Source organism: Rhinopithecus roxellana, chromosome 20 (genome assembly GCF_007565055.1).
Source record: "Rhinopithecus roxellana isolate Shanxi Qingling chromosome 20, ASM756505v1, whole genome shotgun sequence".
NCBI lineage: Eukaryota > Metazoa > Chordata > Mammalia > Primates > Cercopithecidae > Rhinopithecus > Rhinopithecus roxellana.
The window spans coordinates 54,804,601-54,820,358 of NC_044568.1; the positions used below are offsets into that span (position 1 = coordinate 54,804,601).

General features: G+C 43.5%; 1 protein-coding gene across 1 annotated transcript in view; it reads right to left on the minus strand.

The window, feature by feature from the left end:
• The window catches only part of CDH13 (cadherin 13), a 1,178,985-nt gene that overhangs the window by 580,724 nt on the left and 582,503 nt on the right, over nucleotides 1-15,758 (minus strand). The window contains exon 5 of the mRNA XM_010355650.2: nucleotides 2,297-2,449. Coding sequence (XP_010353952.1) covers nucleotides 2,297-2,449 — 153 coding nt within the window. The remainder of the gene's footprint in view (nucleotides 1-2,296; nucleotides 2,450-15,758) is intronic.

Below are 15,758 nucleotides of genomic sequence, written 5' to 3' on the forward strand. Positions count from 1 at the left end.
ACCTTGAAGAGCGTCCCTCACCCTATAAATACTGAATTAAATGTATGTAGAATGAATGAATTGCTCAATCAATCAATATGCTATGAAGTAGACTATAAAAGTATAGTAAAAACTCAAGATTATTCAAGGAAAGTTTGTGCTGGAGATGAGAAATTGGGCTATAACTTGGAGTCCTTTGGGTTTTCACTTACCTTCCTTCACCTTTAATATAATTGATTACTGTTCCTCATGTAGGAAGATTATATGGTGCTTACTATGTTTCTGGCATTTTCTAAATGCTTGATATGTATTAGTTCATTTAATCCTTATGAAATCCTATGAGATCATCATTATTATTATTCCCATTTTCCAGGTTAAGAAGTTGAGGCAGACACCTTGCCAAGTTCCCACATCTAGTATATGATAGCCATGATTTGAATGCAGCCAATCTGGCTGTGTGCAGAATCTATGCTTTTAACTACTGTAATATTATACGGCCTCAGTTTCTAAAAAGTATGAGCAGCTCCAAGCTGCAGCCCAAGCTCTATTTTATCAGCTATGTAGCAATTACTAGTTAGCCAAAACTAGTAATTTCATTTTTTATAATCCCCCGAAGCGTTAGCTCTATTCACACTTTATAGACAAGAATCCCAAATCAAGGAGGGTAAGAGTGTTGCTCAAGTTCCCACAGCTCAGTAAGCAGTAGCACTGAGATCTGAATGGAGGATCTCAGACCCTGTATTAGTCCGTTCTCATGCTGCTAATAAAGACATACCCGGGACTGGGTAATTTATAAAGGACAGAGGTTCAATGAACTCACAGTTCTACATGGCTGGGAAGGCCTCAAAGTCATGGCAGAAAATGAAGGAAGAACAAAGGGACCTCTTACATGGTGGGCAAGAGAGCATGTGTAGGGGAACTCCCATTCATGAAACCATCAGTCCTCATGAGACTTATTCACTATCACGAGAACAGCACAGGAAAGACTCACCCCCATGATTCAATTACCTCCCACTGGGTTCCTCCCCTGATATGTGGGAATTGTCAGAGCTACATTTCAAGATGAGATTGGGGTGGGGCCACAGCTAAACCATATCAGACCCCAGAGCTCTTGATCACTCTGCTAAGAAATTATAAAATTTATTGTATCTTTCCTTAGTTCCTTGTGCCCAAACTTTCTTGGAGACTCCCATGATGGGCATGGAGAGAGAAGAGGGCATCTATCCATAGTTGATTGCTGGTTGTTCCTACAGCAGCTGGGCACCAATAGCTGCCAGGTTACCTCTGGTGACTGTCAAGGCCAGGTGGAACTGGGTATTTCTGAGGGCACCAACATTCAATTTATACAACTACCCGATTCCCCCTTGGGTATAAGGTGGGACACATAGCTCACTCTTCAGTTCTCCTTGACAGGGGATTCTCCCAAAAAATGCTCAGAAAAGTCTTTGGCAAGTCTTCCGAGATAGAAATCTGGAAGGCACCCGCTTCCTCCCAGGGCCCGAGACCCTTGAGCGCATTGCCCAGCCAAGGTTCTGCTGGAGGGTGGGGACTTTACTACCTATCATCACCCTACTGCTCTATGTCTGTCCAGCACCTTATGCCTCCAATGCCCTTATAGTATCTTCTCACTGCACACTCACAATAATGCATTTAAGTAGGTAAGAAAACCAAAGAAATCAATCACTTCCAAATACAACCATTAACACATTGAGTTTTCTTTATCATTTGTCTTAAACATATACACCTCATGATATGTGCAAATACTCCATTGGTAATGAGGATACCATATGTGTCTGTATGTCATTTTCATTCAGTATCTTGAATCTTTCCCATATAACTACAACTTCTTCAAAAGCATTTTAAATGGCCAAACTGCCTTGCAAAATCTGCCACAATTTAACTACTCCTTTATTGCCGAATATTTAGCAGTTTTTTTCACCCTAAGGACCATGTCTTGCTAATTATATCAGGTCTTGGGGTTTATACCTCTTCCAGCTCTAGATCATCAAACTGGTCTCTGGAAAGCCAAAGTTGCCCAAGGGTTCTGACCTCCTCTGAGAGGCCCCTGGGGTCTCCCTTCTCGGTCTCTGGTACCCGAAGTCTGATGCAGGCCTGGAGGGCTCTGTTGATGAGGTAAAGAACCCCCACCGTTACCCTGTCAGGGTTCAACTCCATCCACTTCAGCTCCCACAGAAACACCCTAAAGCCATGCAGACCCGGGTTTGATGAGGCACAGAAATAATGAGCTCAGTGGGAAGAAAATAATCTTTGAAAGCCACATTTCTGCACACAGGGTGGGCATGGGAGGCATACTCACTTGATAAACAGCGATTACTTCTCTGTCTAAGGTCCGTGTCACAGAGACGCTCCCTGTGTTCTCATTGATTCTGAAAATTCCTTTAGGCTCTTGATCCACTCCCTTTCCAGTGAGCCGGAACTTGGACCTTTCTGGCCTGTCACTGTCGACTACCTGGTCAGAAAAACAGAGAGACATTTAACACTGTCTGGAAAACACAGAGAAAGCACATTGCAAACATACTTCTGCAACCAATTCACTAATCACAGGTGCCAGCACAAAGGTACCTGGTGAACACAGATTCGACTAAAGTAACAGCACCAGAAATAGCATCACTGCCTAACACCTTTCATTCTAATATCCGCATCTTTGCAGCTGTCAGCTAAGGAAGGTTACCAGCACTCGGGTGACGTATAGTGATGGATCAAGGAGGGCAATAACGCCAGTTCAGTCAAAATTGGACATTCATATTATTTTTAACTCCACCAAACATATTTTTTAAAAAAATTTATCTTCAGCAAAACAAAAAAGGTAATGGAAACCATTTGCTGGGCACTCATTGATCAAGATTCTAGGTATTTACATATATCCAATAATCCACAGTGTCACCTGCCTTTTCACTTCTAATAAGTACTAGACATGGTGCAGAGGAAGCACTTTGCCTCATCAGAAAAGGTTTATACATATACATAGATACATACACACATCCATTTGGGGGCTTATATATATAATATGTATATTAACCCCCAAATATTATCTATATTAACCCCCTATATATTAAATATATGTATCTATATTATATATAGACACACCTCAATCAGGGGTTTTATATATATGAAACCCCTAAACACTATATATAATATATATTAAACCCCTATGTATTATATATATTAAACCCCTATTATATATATTAAACCCCTATATATTATATATTAAATATTATATATATCAAACCCCTATGCATTAAATATATATAATATATAATATATATGTGTATATATATATAAACCTCAGATTAGGGGCATATCTATCTATCTGTCTATCTCTGCATCTTTGCAGCTGTCAGTTGATATATATATATGAGATATATACATGTATATTTCAATGCTGGGGGCAAAGGACATTATTATTCCCACTTAATGGATGAAACCACTGAGATAGAACAAGTCAGCAACTGACCATGGCCAAATCTATGAAAGAGATAAAAATGGGTTCAGAACCACATCTTCCACTTCTCTAGAGACACTGCAATACAACATACAACACTGTTGTTTCTGAATTTACTTTATGGAATTTTCCTACAAATTGTCGACCTTGATTTGATATTTAAAGAATAAATTCGGAAGGGAAAGGTGGAGGAAAGTAGCTCCAGGCAGAGGGAACAGCACGGACAAAGGCGGCAGGCAGACAAGGAAGAGTCTGGAAAGTTTCGGAAACTCTGAGTTACTGGCATATGCTTAAGCATGTAGAGGGTTAGGGCTGAGAAGTAGCTGGGGTCAAAGTATGGGGGGTCTTTTTATGAAGATGTGCAACTAAAGAGAACTATTATTGGCATAAGTGTAGTCTAGAGTTTACCCTCAAGTATTCATCTATATTTATGTCACTTTATCATCAGAACCTTCAAACGTTAATTTGATTATAACAAAACAGTTTAAAGGTCCTGAACACAATAATCATTCAGGACATACAGATAAAAGAAAGCTGATACAGATCTAGCTGTCACCAAATGACAAATGAGCAGGCATCTATTGAAACATACTCAACGGCGCCTGGAGGGTTTAGGTGGCTAGGACAGGAAATCTGCCTTCTCCTAGTGAAAATGGGTCCTGCCCGCCCCCTGCTTCCCCATCACCCCAGGCCACTTTGGCTGCCGCCAAGCCTGCAATTCTGACGCCTGACACCAGGTGGCAGTGGTGCCTAAGGCAGCATTAACTTTATGCCAGGGTTCATCTGGCAGGATCACTGCACAGCAAGGCGTAGTTCCACATGGCATTACAGGTGTTTGTTTGTTTGTTTGTTTTCCTCCGATTAAAAAATGTTGTTTATTAAAATACATTGAGTATTGACTAAACACCAATTACATCTGTTTGTATTTTTAAGAGTAACTGAAAATTGGATATAAAAGAAGATTAAAAATAAGGTATGTGAGCTGGGTGTGGTGGCTCACGCCTGTAATCCCAGCACTTTGGGAGGCTGAGACAGGAGGATCACTTGAGGTCAGGAGTTCGAGTCCAGCCTGGCCAACATGGTGAAACTCCGTCTCTACTAAAAATACAGAATATTTAGCTGGGCGTGGTGGCGCACACCTGTAATCCCAGTTAGGAGGCTGAGGCAGCAGAATCGCTTGAACCTGGGAGGCAGAGGTTGCGGTGAGCTGAGATTGCCCCACTGCACTCCAGCCTGGGGGACAGAGTAAGACTATCTCAAAAAAAAAAAAAAAAAAAGGCATGTCATACCCTCTGATGAAAATAATTTTCAGTCACTGCTTGACTTGATTAATCCAACTGATATTTTTCCACTAACCCACTACCTGCTGCCTGGAAGCCCCATGAGGTCAAGAGCCACAGCTTACTGGGCTCACCATTGGATCCCCATGGCTGGCAAATAGCGAGAATGAACTCCACTGATTAGACAGATATATGTTGCAATCCCAGCTTTCCCAGTGATCCACAGTGTGACTATGAGCATGGTCCATCGCCTCATCTTTAAAGTGCAGATGGCACCACTTACTTTCCAGCATTGCCAGGGTTTAATAAGATGGCATCTATAAAGCACGTGTCCTACCACACAGAAGTGGCTCAGTTAATCAAAGCTAGTAATTCCAATATTAATCATCACAATAAAATTATACTGTTGTTAATGGGTAAGAACGGTGTCTCTATCCTTTTCTGAGGGAATAGGTGGTTTCCTCTTTTTTTTTTTTTTTTTTTTGAGACAGAGTCTCACTGTGTCATCCAGGCTGGAGTGCAGTGGTGCAATTTCGGCTCACTGCAACCTCTGCTTCCCAGGTTCAAGCGATTCTCCTGCCTTAGCTTCCTAAGTAGGCAGAGCTACAGGCATGCGCCACCATACCTGGCTAATTTTTATATTTTTAGTGGAGACGGGGTTTCCCCATGTAGGCCATGCTGATCTCGAACTCCTGACCTGAGGTGATCCACCCGCCTCAGCCTCCCAAAGTGCTGGGATTACAGGTATGAGCCACCGCGCCCGGCCGACGTTTCCTTTTTAATAACAAAATTCATAGGCCTCCCAGAAGAGAAGTGCTCTGGAAACAGCTCCCTGTGTGGAAAGGAGTCACCAAGCACACTCCACTCTTCTCTATCACTGCCATCACTATTGTTTCACCCCTCTCTGCCAGCAGCAATATTTACTGTCAAGAGGGAAAGAATAAAGCTTCCACAGCACGGACGGGGACCCAAGCAGGTCGTTGCTGCTGGCTGGGGGGTGGTCAGCTTTTATTCCCTTATATTTGTCCATACTGTGTCACATCTGTAAAAAGCATACAGCAAGAATGCCCTCAAAATCAGATCAAGGAGTCACTACCTGCTCCAGGCCTCAGTATTCACTGCCCCTGCCTAGATGCAGAAGACACTGGTCCCAGCTGTGGATGCCACCCCCAGCCCTGTATCCTGCTGATTGGTCCATTTTACAAACTTCTAGCTAACCAGAGTGCTGATTGGTGCATTTTTACAGAGCACTGATTGGTGCATTTTACAAACCTCTGGCTAGTTACAGAGTGCTGATTGGTGCGTTTTACAATCCTAGCTATAGAGTGCTTTTGGTTCACTTTACAATCCTCTTCTAAGACAGTAAAGTTCTCCAAGTCCCCACTTGGCCCAGGAAGTCCAGCTGGCTTCACCTCTCATTACCACCTTCACCCAAATGTGGATTAAAACTCCTTCCTCTTGTTCTCCTAAGCACACCTGAAATGAGCAGGTCCTTTTTGAAGATCCTATTAACATAGAAAGCATTCTAATGAGAAACGAACATGGGAATTCTACAAGAGCTATGACCAAGAACGGGCTTCTCTGACCCATCTGTCTGTCAGACACAGGCCCTGCTGGTGAGGACCTGCCAGGAGAAGACTTCTGGGCTCTTTGTTATCTTTTCTTGACCCTTCTCAGCTCAGAAAAAGTTGGGAACACAACACCCAGACCTTCTAGAAGAAACAAGGAGGGGGTGGGGGAATGGGCCTCTTGCGACAAATATCATCACCCTCCCATTTCTCTACCTGCCACTCGGCACAGAAAACTGAATTCTAGATCCAGAAATTATCCCAGGACAACTTTCCCTTTTGCTGCCAAGGGTGGATCTCAACCATTTTCTTGCCCTCTCCCAGAGAGCTTGAGCCACTTGATGGTACAGAAACAAGGGTCTTAGAGGCAGGACCTAGCTGAGTTGGCACCTACTGCTGAATTGAAATTAGTTATTCCCCAGGAAAGAAGCCAGTTCCCATTGTGAGGGCCCCAGCTTAGCACTGCACACGTCTGTCTCTCTTCTGTCTCTCTTCAACTTTTTATGTTCTTAAAGGTGTGGCTGTTGAACCTGCCTCCTGCTCCTCAGAGCTACGTTCACTTTGAAGGAACACCCACAGCCCAGATTGGTGTTCCCAGAGTGATCGGCCCTATGGGACCACCAGCACAGGGATATGAGGGGTGTCACTCCCAGTAGGGGCCTTGCTGTCTCTAGAATAATTGGTCTCAAGTATCAGCATCACTGGGAACTCATTAAAAATGCACATTCCCAGGCCTCCCCCAAGCCTCTTGAATCAGAAATCAGGGTAGGGGGAGAATTGCTGGCAATCTGAGCTTTAACAATCCCCCCTCCCCAGGTGATTCTCATGCATACACAAGTTTGAAGACAACTACTTTGGGGAGATTTCAGCACCATCCCTGTTCAGTATCATTGGTGCTGCTTTCCACCACTACTGTTTGGAGCCCTCTGCTAAAAATAGGCTGGGTCTGTTTGCCACCTTCTTTCTAGACCTATTTTAAACAGATAACACTAACAGGAACTCTTTTAATACCCTGTTTCTAAGACCTCAGAAAGCAGAGTTGGTTTTTCTTAAAGTCACTAGATGCAATATCTCTACATGTGTCAAAGGTACCCCATGGCTTGGAGGAACCTTGGAGAGGAAAGCATGAAAGTGGAGTGCGGAAAGTCGCTCTTCAGGGGAAAGCTCAGTGTCTTGGCTCAGTTTAGATACAGGAGGAAGCTCAAGCCCTTCTGAATTACCCACCAGCTCTCTGGCTTCTTGGTGCCTAGCTGGATTTTCAGAGGGACCCCAACATATTCCAACCTCACAAGCTGGGGGATAGGAGGTATGCAATGGCCATAACCCAAGGATACACTCAGCCATGCTTCAAAACCATCCCACGCAAATCAAGTGAGTTTCCAGACCACCTTGATTATGCTGTGCTAAACTCCTGGAAACTCCACAGCTGCAGCAGCTGAGCCTGCAGCCCTTTGATGTGGTTTAATGTCATGAAATATAAGAAATCCAGTGCACTCCTCTGGCCAAAGCAAACCCTGCCACGAGTCTCTACTGTTGCAGCAGCTGTTAAGGCCCATTATATACTCCATAGCAGGGCTTCACAATTAGCGAGCCTTTCCTATTATTCTTTGTAATTCAACCCTTCTTTTCACAGTGGGATTTTTTTTTCTTGTCCTCTGAGTTGGAATGGAAAAAATAGCACAGATGAGAAAGAACATGAGCCCCTGGTGCCAACACTCTGCAAGGGCATGTAAATAGCACACAGGAGTCTTGCCACATACCTGGGTAGACTTCCTGGCTGGCTGTGGGGGTAGCAACGCACAGCTGGGACCAGTGTCTTCTGCATCTAGGCAGGGGTAGGGAGTACCGAGGCCTGGAGCAGGTAGTGGCTCCTTGATCTGATTTTAAGGGTGTTCTTGCACATCTTACAGATGTGACACAATATGGAGAAAGTCAATGTTCCCTTCTGTTCCCCTGCAAAGTCCCATTCCCACCTCCATTCTCAGTTGTAATGAATGATACCACGTTGTATGTGTTTTTAAGGTATTTGCATACATATGAACTCACAGACTATATAGCAGCTTTGAATGGTTTTACATAAATAGGGTCATCATATATGCATTATATAATTATTTCTACTCAATGTGGCTGAGGTTGAGGTTTGTATGTGTATATGTGTGTATTCATTTATAAACTTCGGGAGGTGTTTTTAGATTTACAGAACTATTACAAAGATAGTACAGAGTTCCCATGTACCCTTCATCCAAGTTCCCCTAATGCTGACATCTTACGTAAAAATGGAACATTGGTCATAACTGATAAATTAATACTTACACTTGACTATTAATGAGACTCCAGATTTTATGTATTCAGATTTCATCAGTTTTTCTAGTACTTTCTTTTTAAATGGAATCTCGCTCTGTCACCCAGGCTGGAGTGCAGTGGTGTAATGTTGGCTCACTGCAACCTCCGCCTCCTGGGTTCAAGCAATTCTCCTGACTCAGCCTCCCGAGTAGTTAGGATTACAGGCGCCTGCCACCACGCCTGGCTAATTTATGTATTTTTAGTAGAGATAGGGTTTCACTGTGTTAGCCAGGATGGTCTCAATCTCCTGACCTCGTGATCTGCCTGCCTTGGCCTCCCAAAGTGCTGGGATTACAGGCCTGAGCCACCGTGCCTGGCCTCTACTAAACTTTGTTTTTGATCCGAAATCCAATCCAGGGCCCCCCACTGCCATGTGTGACTGTGGCGTTTCATTGTACATTCTGGTACCTCCCTGTAGGTTCTCACTTTCTTGAATTGCACTTTAATCAGTTACTCTTTTTTCCTTGTATAGAAAATGAATTTGATATATCAAAATTACAGAGTCACCAAGTTCCGCTTGTCATTATCCTCCTCCTACCCTCTGCCAACCTCTCTCCTCTGCTCCTTAACTCAGATCTCAAGTAACTACTTTTGCCTGCTTTGTCCTCACAGCCTACAACAGTATGCGGTACCTGGTGGGCTTTCAAATAAACATTGTGCAATGAATAAGTAAATGAATAAGTAAATGAATATTAAGGAGTCTCCTTCCTGACCTCCATGTTTCTGATTTCTCTCTTATCCCATCTCCTGTCCTAATTGCAACCGGAATGGTCATTCTAAAATGCAAACCCACATCTGACTGGGGCAGTACCTATATTAAAACTTGCAATGGGCCTGGCACAGTGGCTCATGCTCATAATCCTAACACTTCAGGAGGCTGAGGAAGGTGGATCACCTGAGGTCAGGAGTTCAAGACTAGCCTGACCAACGTGGTGAGACCCCCGTCTCGACTGCAAATACAAAAACTAGCTGAGCGTGGTGGTGGCAGTTGCCTATAGTCCCAGTTACCGGGGAGGCTGAGACAGGAGAATCGCTTGAACCCGGGAAGCAGAGGTTGCAGTGAGCCAGGATCACACCACTGCACTCTAGCCTGGATGACAGAGTGAGACTCTGTCTCAAACAAACAAACCAAAAAACCCCACGAAAACTTGCAATGGCTCCGTCTGCCCGAGGGTAAAATCTCAGAGCTCTTCTTTGATGGGTCTCCACCCTGCTTCTTCAGTCCTAAGCCACAACTCAGCATGAGCCACAGCCCCCTGAGCTGTGCCTTTCTTTAGCTGGACGGCCATCCCCCACCTAGTCTGCTGGGGACCCCCTCATCTTCCTGGACTTAGCGCCAGCAATTACTTACCCACTGAAGCTTCCCCTGACCCCTTCTCCCGCCCACTCCATGCAGACTTAACCTCGTCCACCTGAGCTCTAGCCCTGCCTAGCCTGCAAGGTCTGTTAAAGTGAGGGGAGCAGCTTGCATCTTTGTGGGTGGCGGTAACTGTCCCTCAGGCTGTTGCTTTCTTATTCTCTTTCACATTTCTGGAGCTTGGAATATAGAAGACACTTGATTAACACTTTGAGTGAAGAAGTACAACTTTATTTGCCTGTTTTTATATGATTATAAAATGCTTCATAAACTCATAAATTAAAAACAAGGTCTGTCATACAAACCTCCTTTTCTTTTTTCTTTGAAAATGCAGCCACTTTACCTGGAGACACATTTTCAGAGCTTTATTTCTCTTTTTACAATTCCTCTCCATGGTAAATGCACCTGATAGTAATAACACCCTGAAAATGACTCTGTATGGAGGATACACCTGGGTGTCTGTTCCAAGCTGGGGAGTCTGGGAGTGGCCAACCTAGAGACTGGTTCCTTGTCTATGAGGAACATGGGCCCTGGCCTGGCCCATGGAACATGGGCAGCAGATCCAGGCCATGACTCAGAGGTTGAATGAAAGTTGCCAGGTGAAGGATCTTAGGGTAAGGGCGCTAATTGAAAATGCTATATAAACTGCATGCCTTTTGCAAGTGGCTGTAGTTCTCCTGTCCAGCCTACCACCACTGAACTCCCCTGTATGGAATCACCCAGTAAAACCCCTCGTGTCATTGCTGGCTCCAGGTCTCTTCTTTGGCATCTTGAACCTGGTGCCACCCCCACTGGAGTTGATAGGGGTTCAGCAGAACATCCCCATAGTGAACTTCCCAGGCAGTGGTAATGCTTAGGAGTTGAAAAAGGACTTAACGCCCTCCCCATCCTTATAATTTGCAGGGGTCCCTTTAAATGGAGACCCTCCAAGCAAACACTGTGCTTGTGAGGCAAGGCAGCTTCTAGATTAATATTCTAGTACCCTTTCCCTGTCACATCCAACCAAATTAATGCGTATAGTTTTCCTCTCTGTAGAAAATGAGGAGACACATTTTCAGAGGATGAAAACTATATATATGCATTATTATCACAAGGATGCAAAACTAGGAAATAATTAGACCTTCCTTCCTGGTTACCAAAGCGAACAAATCGCATGTGAACAGCATTGGTCTTTAGAGGATGAAGGTAGGTGTGATACTTTTTCCTTCATCCTTACAATATTTTCAGTTTTACAAAATAAGCCTGTATTACTTACACAGGAAAAAACAAACAACTTTTAAAAACATGTAAGAGGAATTATTGGAGTTAGATGCATATGCTAATTTAGAAGATATTTTCTACTCTACGTTAAATAGAAAAAAAAAATAAAACACTGTTGCCTTTACCTACAGTTGTTCAGAGGCATTTGTGTTTATCATTAGACTGGTTCTCTAAGGTGATCTGTTAGCATTAATTAATTCTCAGCTGTGGGTTTGTCCTTGACATGCCTTTGAACTTGAAGACACAGCCATTCAGCAGTCTGGACAGCTGAAGTACCATGCTTTTCTCTCACCTCATGCTGCTCACCACGTTCAACCTCTAGGTCATAAATTAGCCAGAGAACTAAGGAAAGTCCAAGGCCAAGAGTTCCCATACCCTGGTGGAGAAACATGGAGCCGAAGTCCTGGCAATCCATTGAGAAGGATGGTAGCTCCACACCCACCTTATCAATCAGCGGTGCTCACGCCAGCTAGGGCTGGCTGTGTTCATCACCAAGGTCAAATGGGGCTCCCATCATCCCAGGGAAGGTGCTGAGGTTAAGGGCAAGATGGAGCACTTGGGAAGAAAACTAAAACTCCAGTAACACACGATGAGGGGATCTGAATCTACCATCCAGATCCTTCATCTCTTAGTGCTCCTTGTGCCAGCCTGTTTTCTTTCTTTCATAGCAGACTCTCAAGATTATGCTTAAGTCTAACTTAAACTGAGCTCTATAGAAGTCAATGTTCATTGCGGGGTTTTTTGCATTATTTTCTGATAGTGTGCCCTTCTTTTCTTGGTTATTTTCACTGGGATGCAGTCTTTTTGTTTTAAGGAGAGTATTTGTTAATTTCTAAGTCTTTGCAGCGGTTTTCTTTCTTTCCAATTTATCATATACTAATGTGGCTAATAACAGTTCCACCTTTAAACGTTATTTTAACATTTCTTATTGGCCAGGTGCAATATCATCTTTACTAAGTGACCTATAGACACACGGAAAGAATAAGCATTCTGTAGCATTTTTTACAATAGCCAAAAATGTGGGAACAACTCAAGTGTCCATCAACAGATGAATGGATCAAAAAAAGTGTATGTGTAGGTATGTGTACAGATGTATATATGTATGTGTCTACATGTGTGTAAATATAGTGAAATAGTATTTAATTTTCAAAAGGAAGGAGACGCTGATACCTACTGCAACATAAATGAACTTTGAGGACATTATGCTAAATGAAATAAGCCAGTTACAGAAGGACAGATATTGTCTGATTCCACCTATATGAGGCACCTAGAGTTATAACATTAATAGAGACAGAAAGTGGAACAGAGGATTCCAGAGGCAGAGAACGGGGAGTTAGCATTTAATGGGTATAGAGTTTAAGGTGAGGAAGATGAAAACCTTCTGGAGATGGATGGGGATGATGGTTGCACAACAATGTTAATGTACTTAATGCCACTGCCATGTACATTTTACCACAACTAAAAAAAATTTAGGATTTTCTCTTTGTAGGAAACCTAGTTCCATATTTATGTATCTTTTCTAGTATTAACTGATTAAACTATTCAGCTCCTCTCTGTCCTTGGTTATATGTTACTTTCCAGATCTGTCACATTCCAAAGTATTTTAGTCTGAGCACAAGTGATTTTATTCAGTCCTCCCTTAATGTGTTTGTTTGTTTAACCTACTGTTTGAATGCACAGAGAAGGTCAAGGCGCTTTTGTGAATTATTGGCACTAGGATGCTCTGTGAAAAAAAATGCTCTGGTCAATGTCCTTGTTCTCTTCATTGGAGCAAATAATGGGTCCCCCAAAGTCAAATTCCTCCAGTATATACCTTGGAAACTTTCTAGCTCACCCTCACAACACAACTGTTGAAATGTTATGTAACTGCTGTGGTCTAAGAGCCATCTCACTGATTAGACTCTATGCTCCTAGGAGCAGTGGCCACATCTGATTGTATTCACTGGTGTCCCACAGAGCCAAACGCAGTTCCCGGCAAAAGTGATTGCTCAAACATTTGTCATCCAGTCAATGAATGTATCTCAATATTTTCCTAAAAGGACAAGACTGTCAGGTACATGTGAGAATGCCTGGCATGCTGAGCTTGGAGCTGGGCATGAGATCCAGGGTACAGCTCTTCATGTATCTGCCATTGTAGCATGTCATGGATATCACTGGAGGAGGTGTGCAGTGGATCTCATGCCCAGCCCCTTGGCCTGGGGACATGAGATGTGCATGAGAAGCTGCACATGAATCTTCATGAGATGAAGATGAAGATAACAGGAGATGGTGCAGAGGGAAGTTTTAGGTGAATGCTGAGACTGTCAGAGAAATCATGGCCAGAGGGCTTCAAGGGCAATCACTACTTGTGTTTGTTTTTGAGAAGATGGTTGTGATATTAAGAAGCAGACAGGGAGAGAAGGGAAAAGCTGTCAAAAGTCCTCCTCCCCTGGTTGAGGTAAATTTCCTCATTGGACCCATAGGGTATGTATGAGTCACCCTTTCATGCCTATCCTTCCCAAAGCACACAGCCCTCCCCGTATTGAAATATGTAACCAGTACAATGTTCTCACTGTAGGAGCTCAGTCTATGCCTGTTAATAATGTATCCCAACCTACACTGACATTCACTCAGCCTCATGGTCTGTTTCCCTCTCATGACTTTGAATAAGATGTTTTCCTTCTGCTGGGCACTGTGGCTCATGCCTGTAATCCCAACACTTTGGGAGGCTGAGATGGGTGGATCACAAGGTCAGGAGATCGAGACAATCCTGGCTAACATGATGAAACCCCGTCTCTAGCAAAATACAACAAATTAGCTGGGTGTGGTGGCACGCACCTGTAGTCCCAGAAACTCAGAAGGCTGAGGCAGGGGAATTGCTTGAAATCAGGAGGCGGAGGTTGCAGTGAGCTGACACCATGTCACTGCAGTCAGGCCAACGGGGCAAAAGAGTAAGACTCAGTCGCAAAAAAAAAAAATAAAAAAAAATAAATAAATAAAAACGTGTTTTCCTTCTTGGGCACCATTCTTGTTACATATTATCTCCCTTCACTGTCTTTTCTTCCATTCAAAATATTTATTGATCATTTCTTATTTCTAGAGTACTCATGGCCTTCAAGGGATCACAGCTCAATAAACTCTATAAACCTCATTTTATACAACATGGGAGATGCACTGAAAGATGCCTCAGCAGATTGGAGGAGGAGGAGTCATCTTTGGGCCATTCAATCATTGCATTTTATTTGCTGGGCCCAAAGCCCCCTAATTGCCAATCAGTCCCATAATTTTACATCCCTGATTGTCCCAGTGAATAACTGGGTATTTGTAAGTGTCTCTTTCTGAATTTCTGGTTTCTTAATGCATGTAGTATGTTTCACTCTCCTGGTCACGGAGCCCCTTGAAAACATACTCCTTGGCTTTACCTTTGGTTCTTCTGCTGTAAGTCAAGGTGGCTCCTGGAATCTCTGGTGAAAACCTTTGGTTGTTCTGCTGTAAGTCAAGGTGGCTCCTGGAATCTCTGGTGAAAACCCTAGATCTCCCGTACCTCCCATCTCTTCTATTCACAGATCAGATTTATGGTATCAGAAAGTAATCATTGAGGCTGCCCCAGCCAGTGTGGGCTCCTCTCCTTCTGGGCACATAGGACTGTGTTTCCTTGGCCATTTGGACCTGGATGTGGCCATGGGACTTGCTTTAGCCAGTGAAGTGTAAGTGAAAGTGATATGTGTCACTTCAGTTAATTCTGGACAAAAGCATTAGGAACTCTAGTGTGCCTAGATACATTCCCTTTTCCTTCCTCGTGGTGACCAGCAATGTTCAAATTGTAGTGACTTCATGGACCTGGGTCTCAAAGAAAGGACAATGACAATGAGGAACACAGTTACCACCTAACCCTCTGTGGGTGTGGAGCTTAATCAAGCTTCTGTTTCTTTGATCAACTGAAATTTGGGGTTTCTTGTCATCAAAGCCTAACCTATCCTGATTAATACACACAGTGTTTAGCAGAGCAGGGTTTAGAGACACATGAAAACGCATCTGCATCCCAGTTCAGGGCTCACAGACAACGTGGACTTATAGAAAGCCGTGCGGCCTCTCTGAACCTCACTCCTGTCTTCTGCACAATGGAAAAATAATGGAAAGGCTCATGGCGAGTGAAATGACCTGAGACATAGGAAATGCTTAGGAACATAAACATGCTCAATAGTTTACAATGATGATGATGATGATGACAATGACAGCTGCTACCATTTATTGAGCACTGACTCTGGCACGTGCTGTTCTTAGCATTTTGCAGCCATCCATTCACTTAATCCTTACAACAATTCCATGAGGTAGGTATTGATAATAATCTCCATTTTACAGAGGAGGAAACTGAGTCCACAAACCTTGCCAAAGTCCGCTAGATAAAGATTTTGGATTTGAACCAAATCCCCTAGAGCCCATGGCTTTGACCCATACTTCATAGGGGCAGCAAATGAGCATGTCCTGAGTTGGGTAGGAGCACACACCCCAGTAGACCCAGCAAGGCA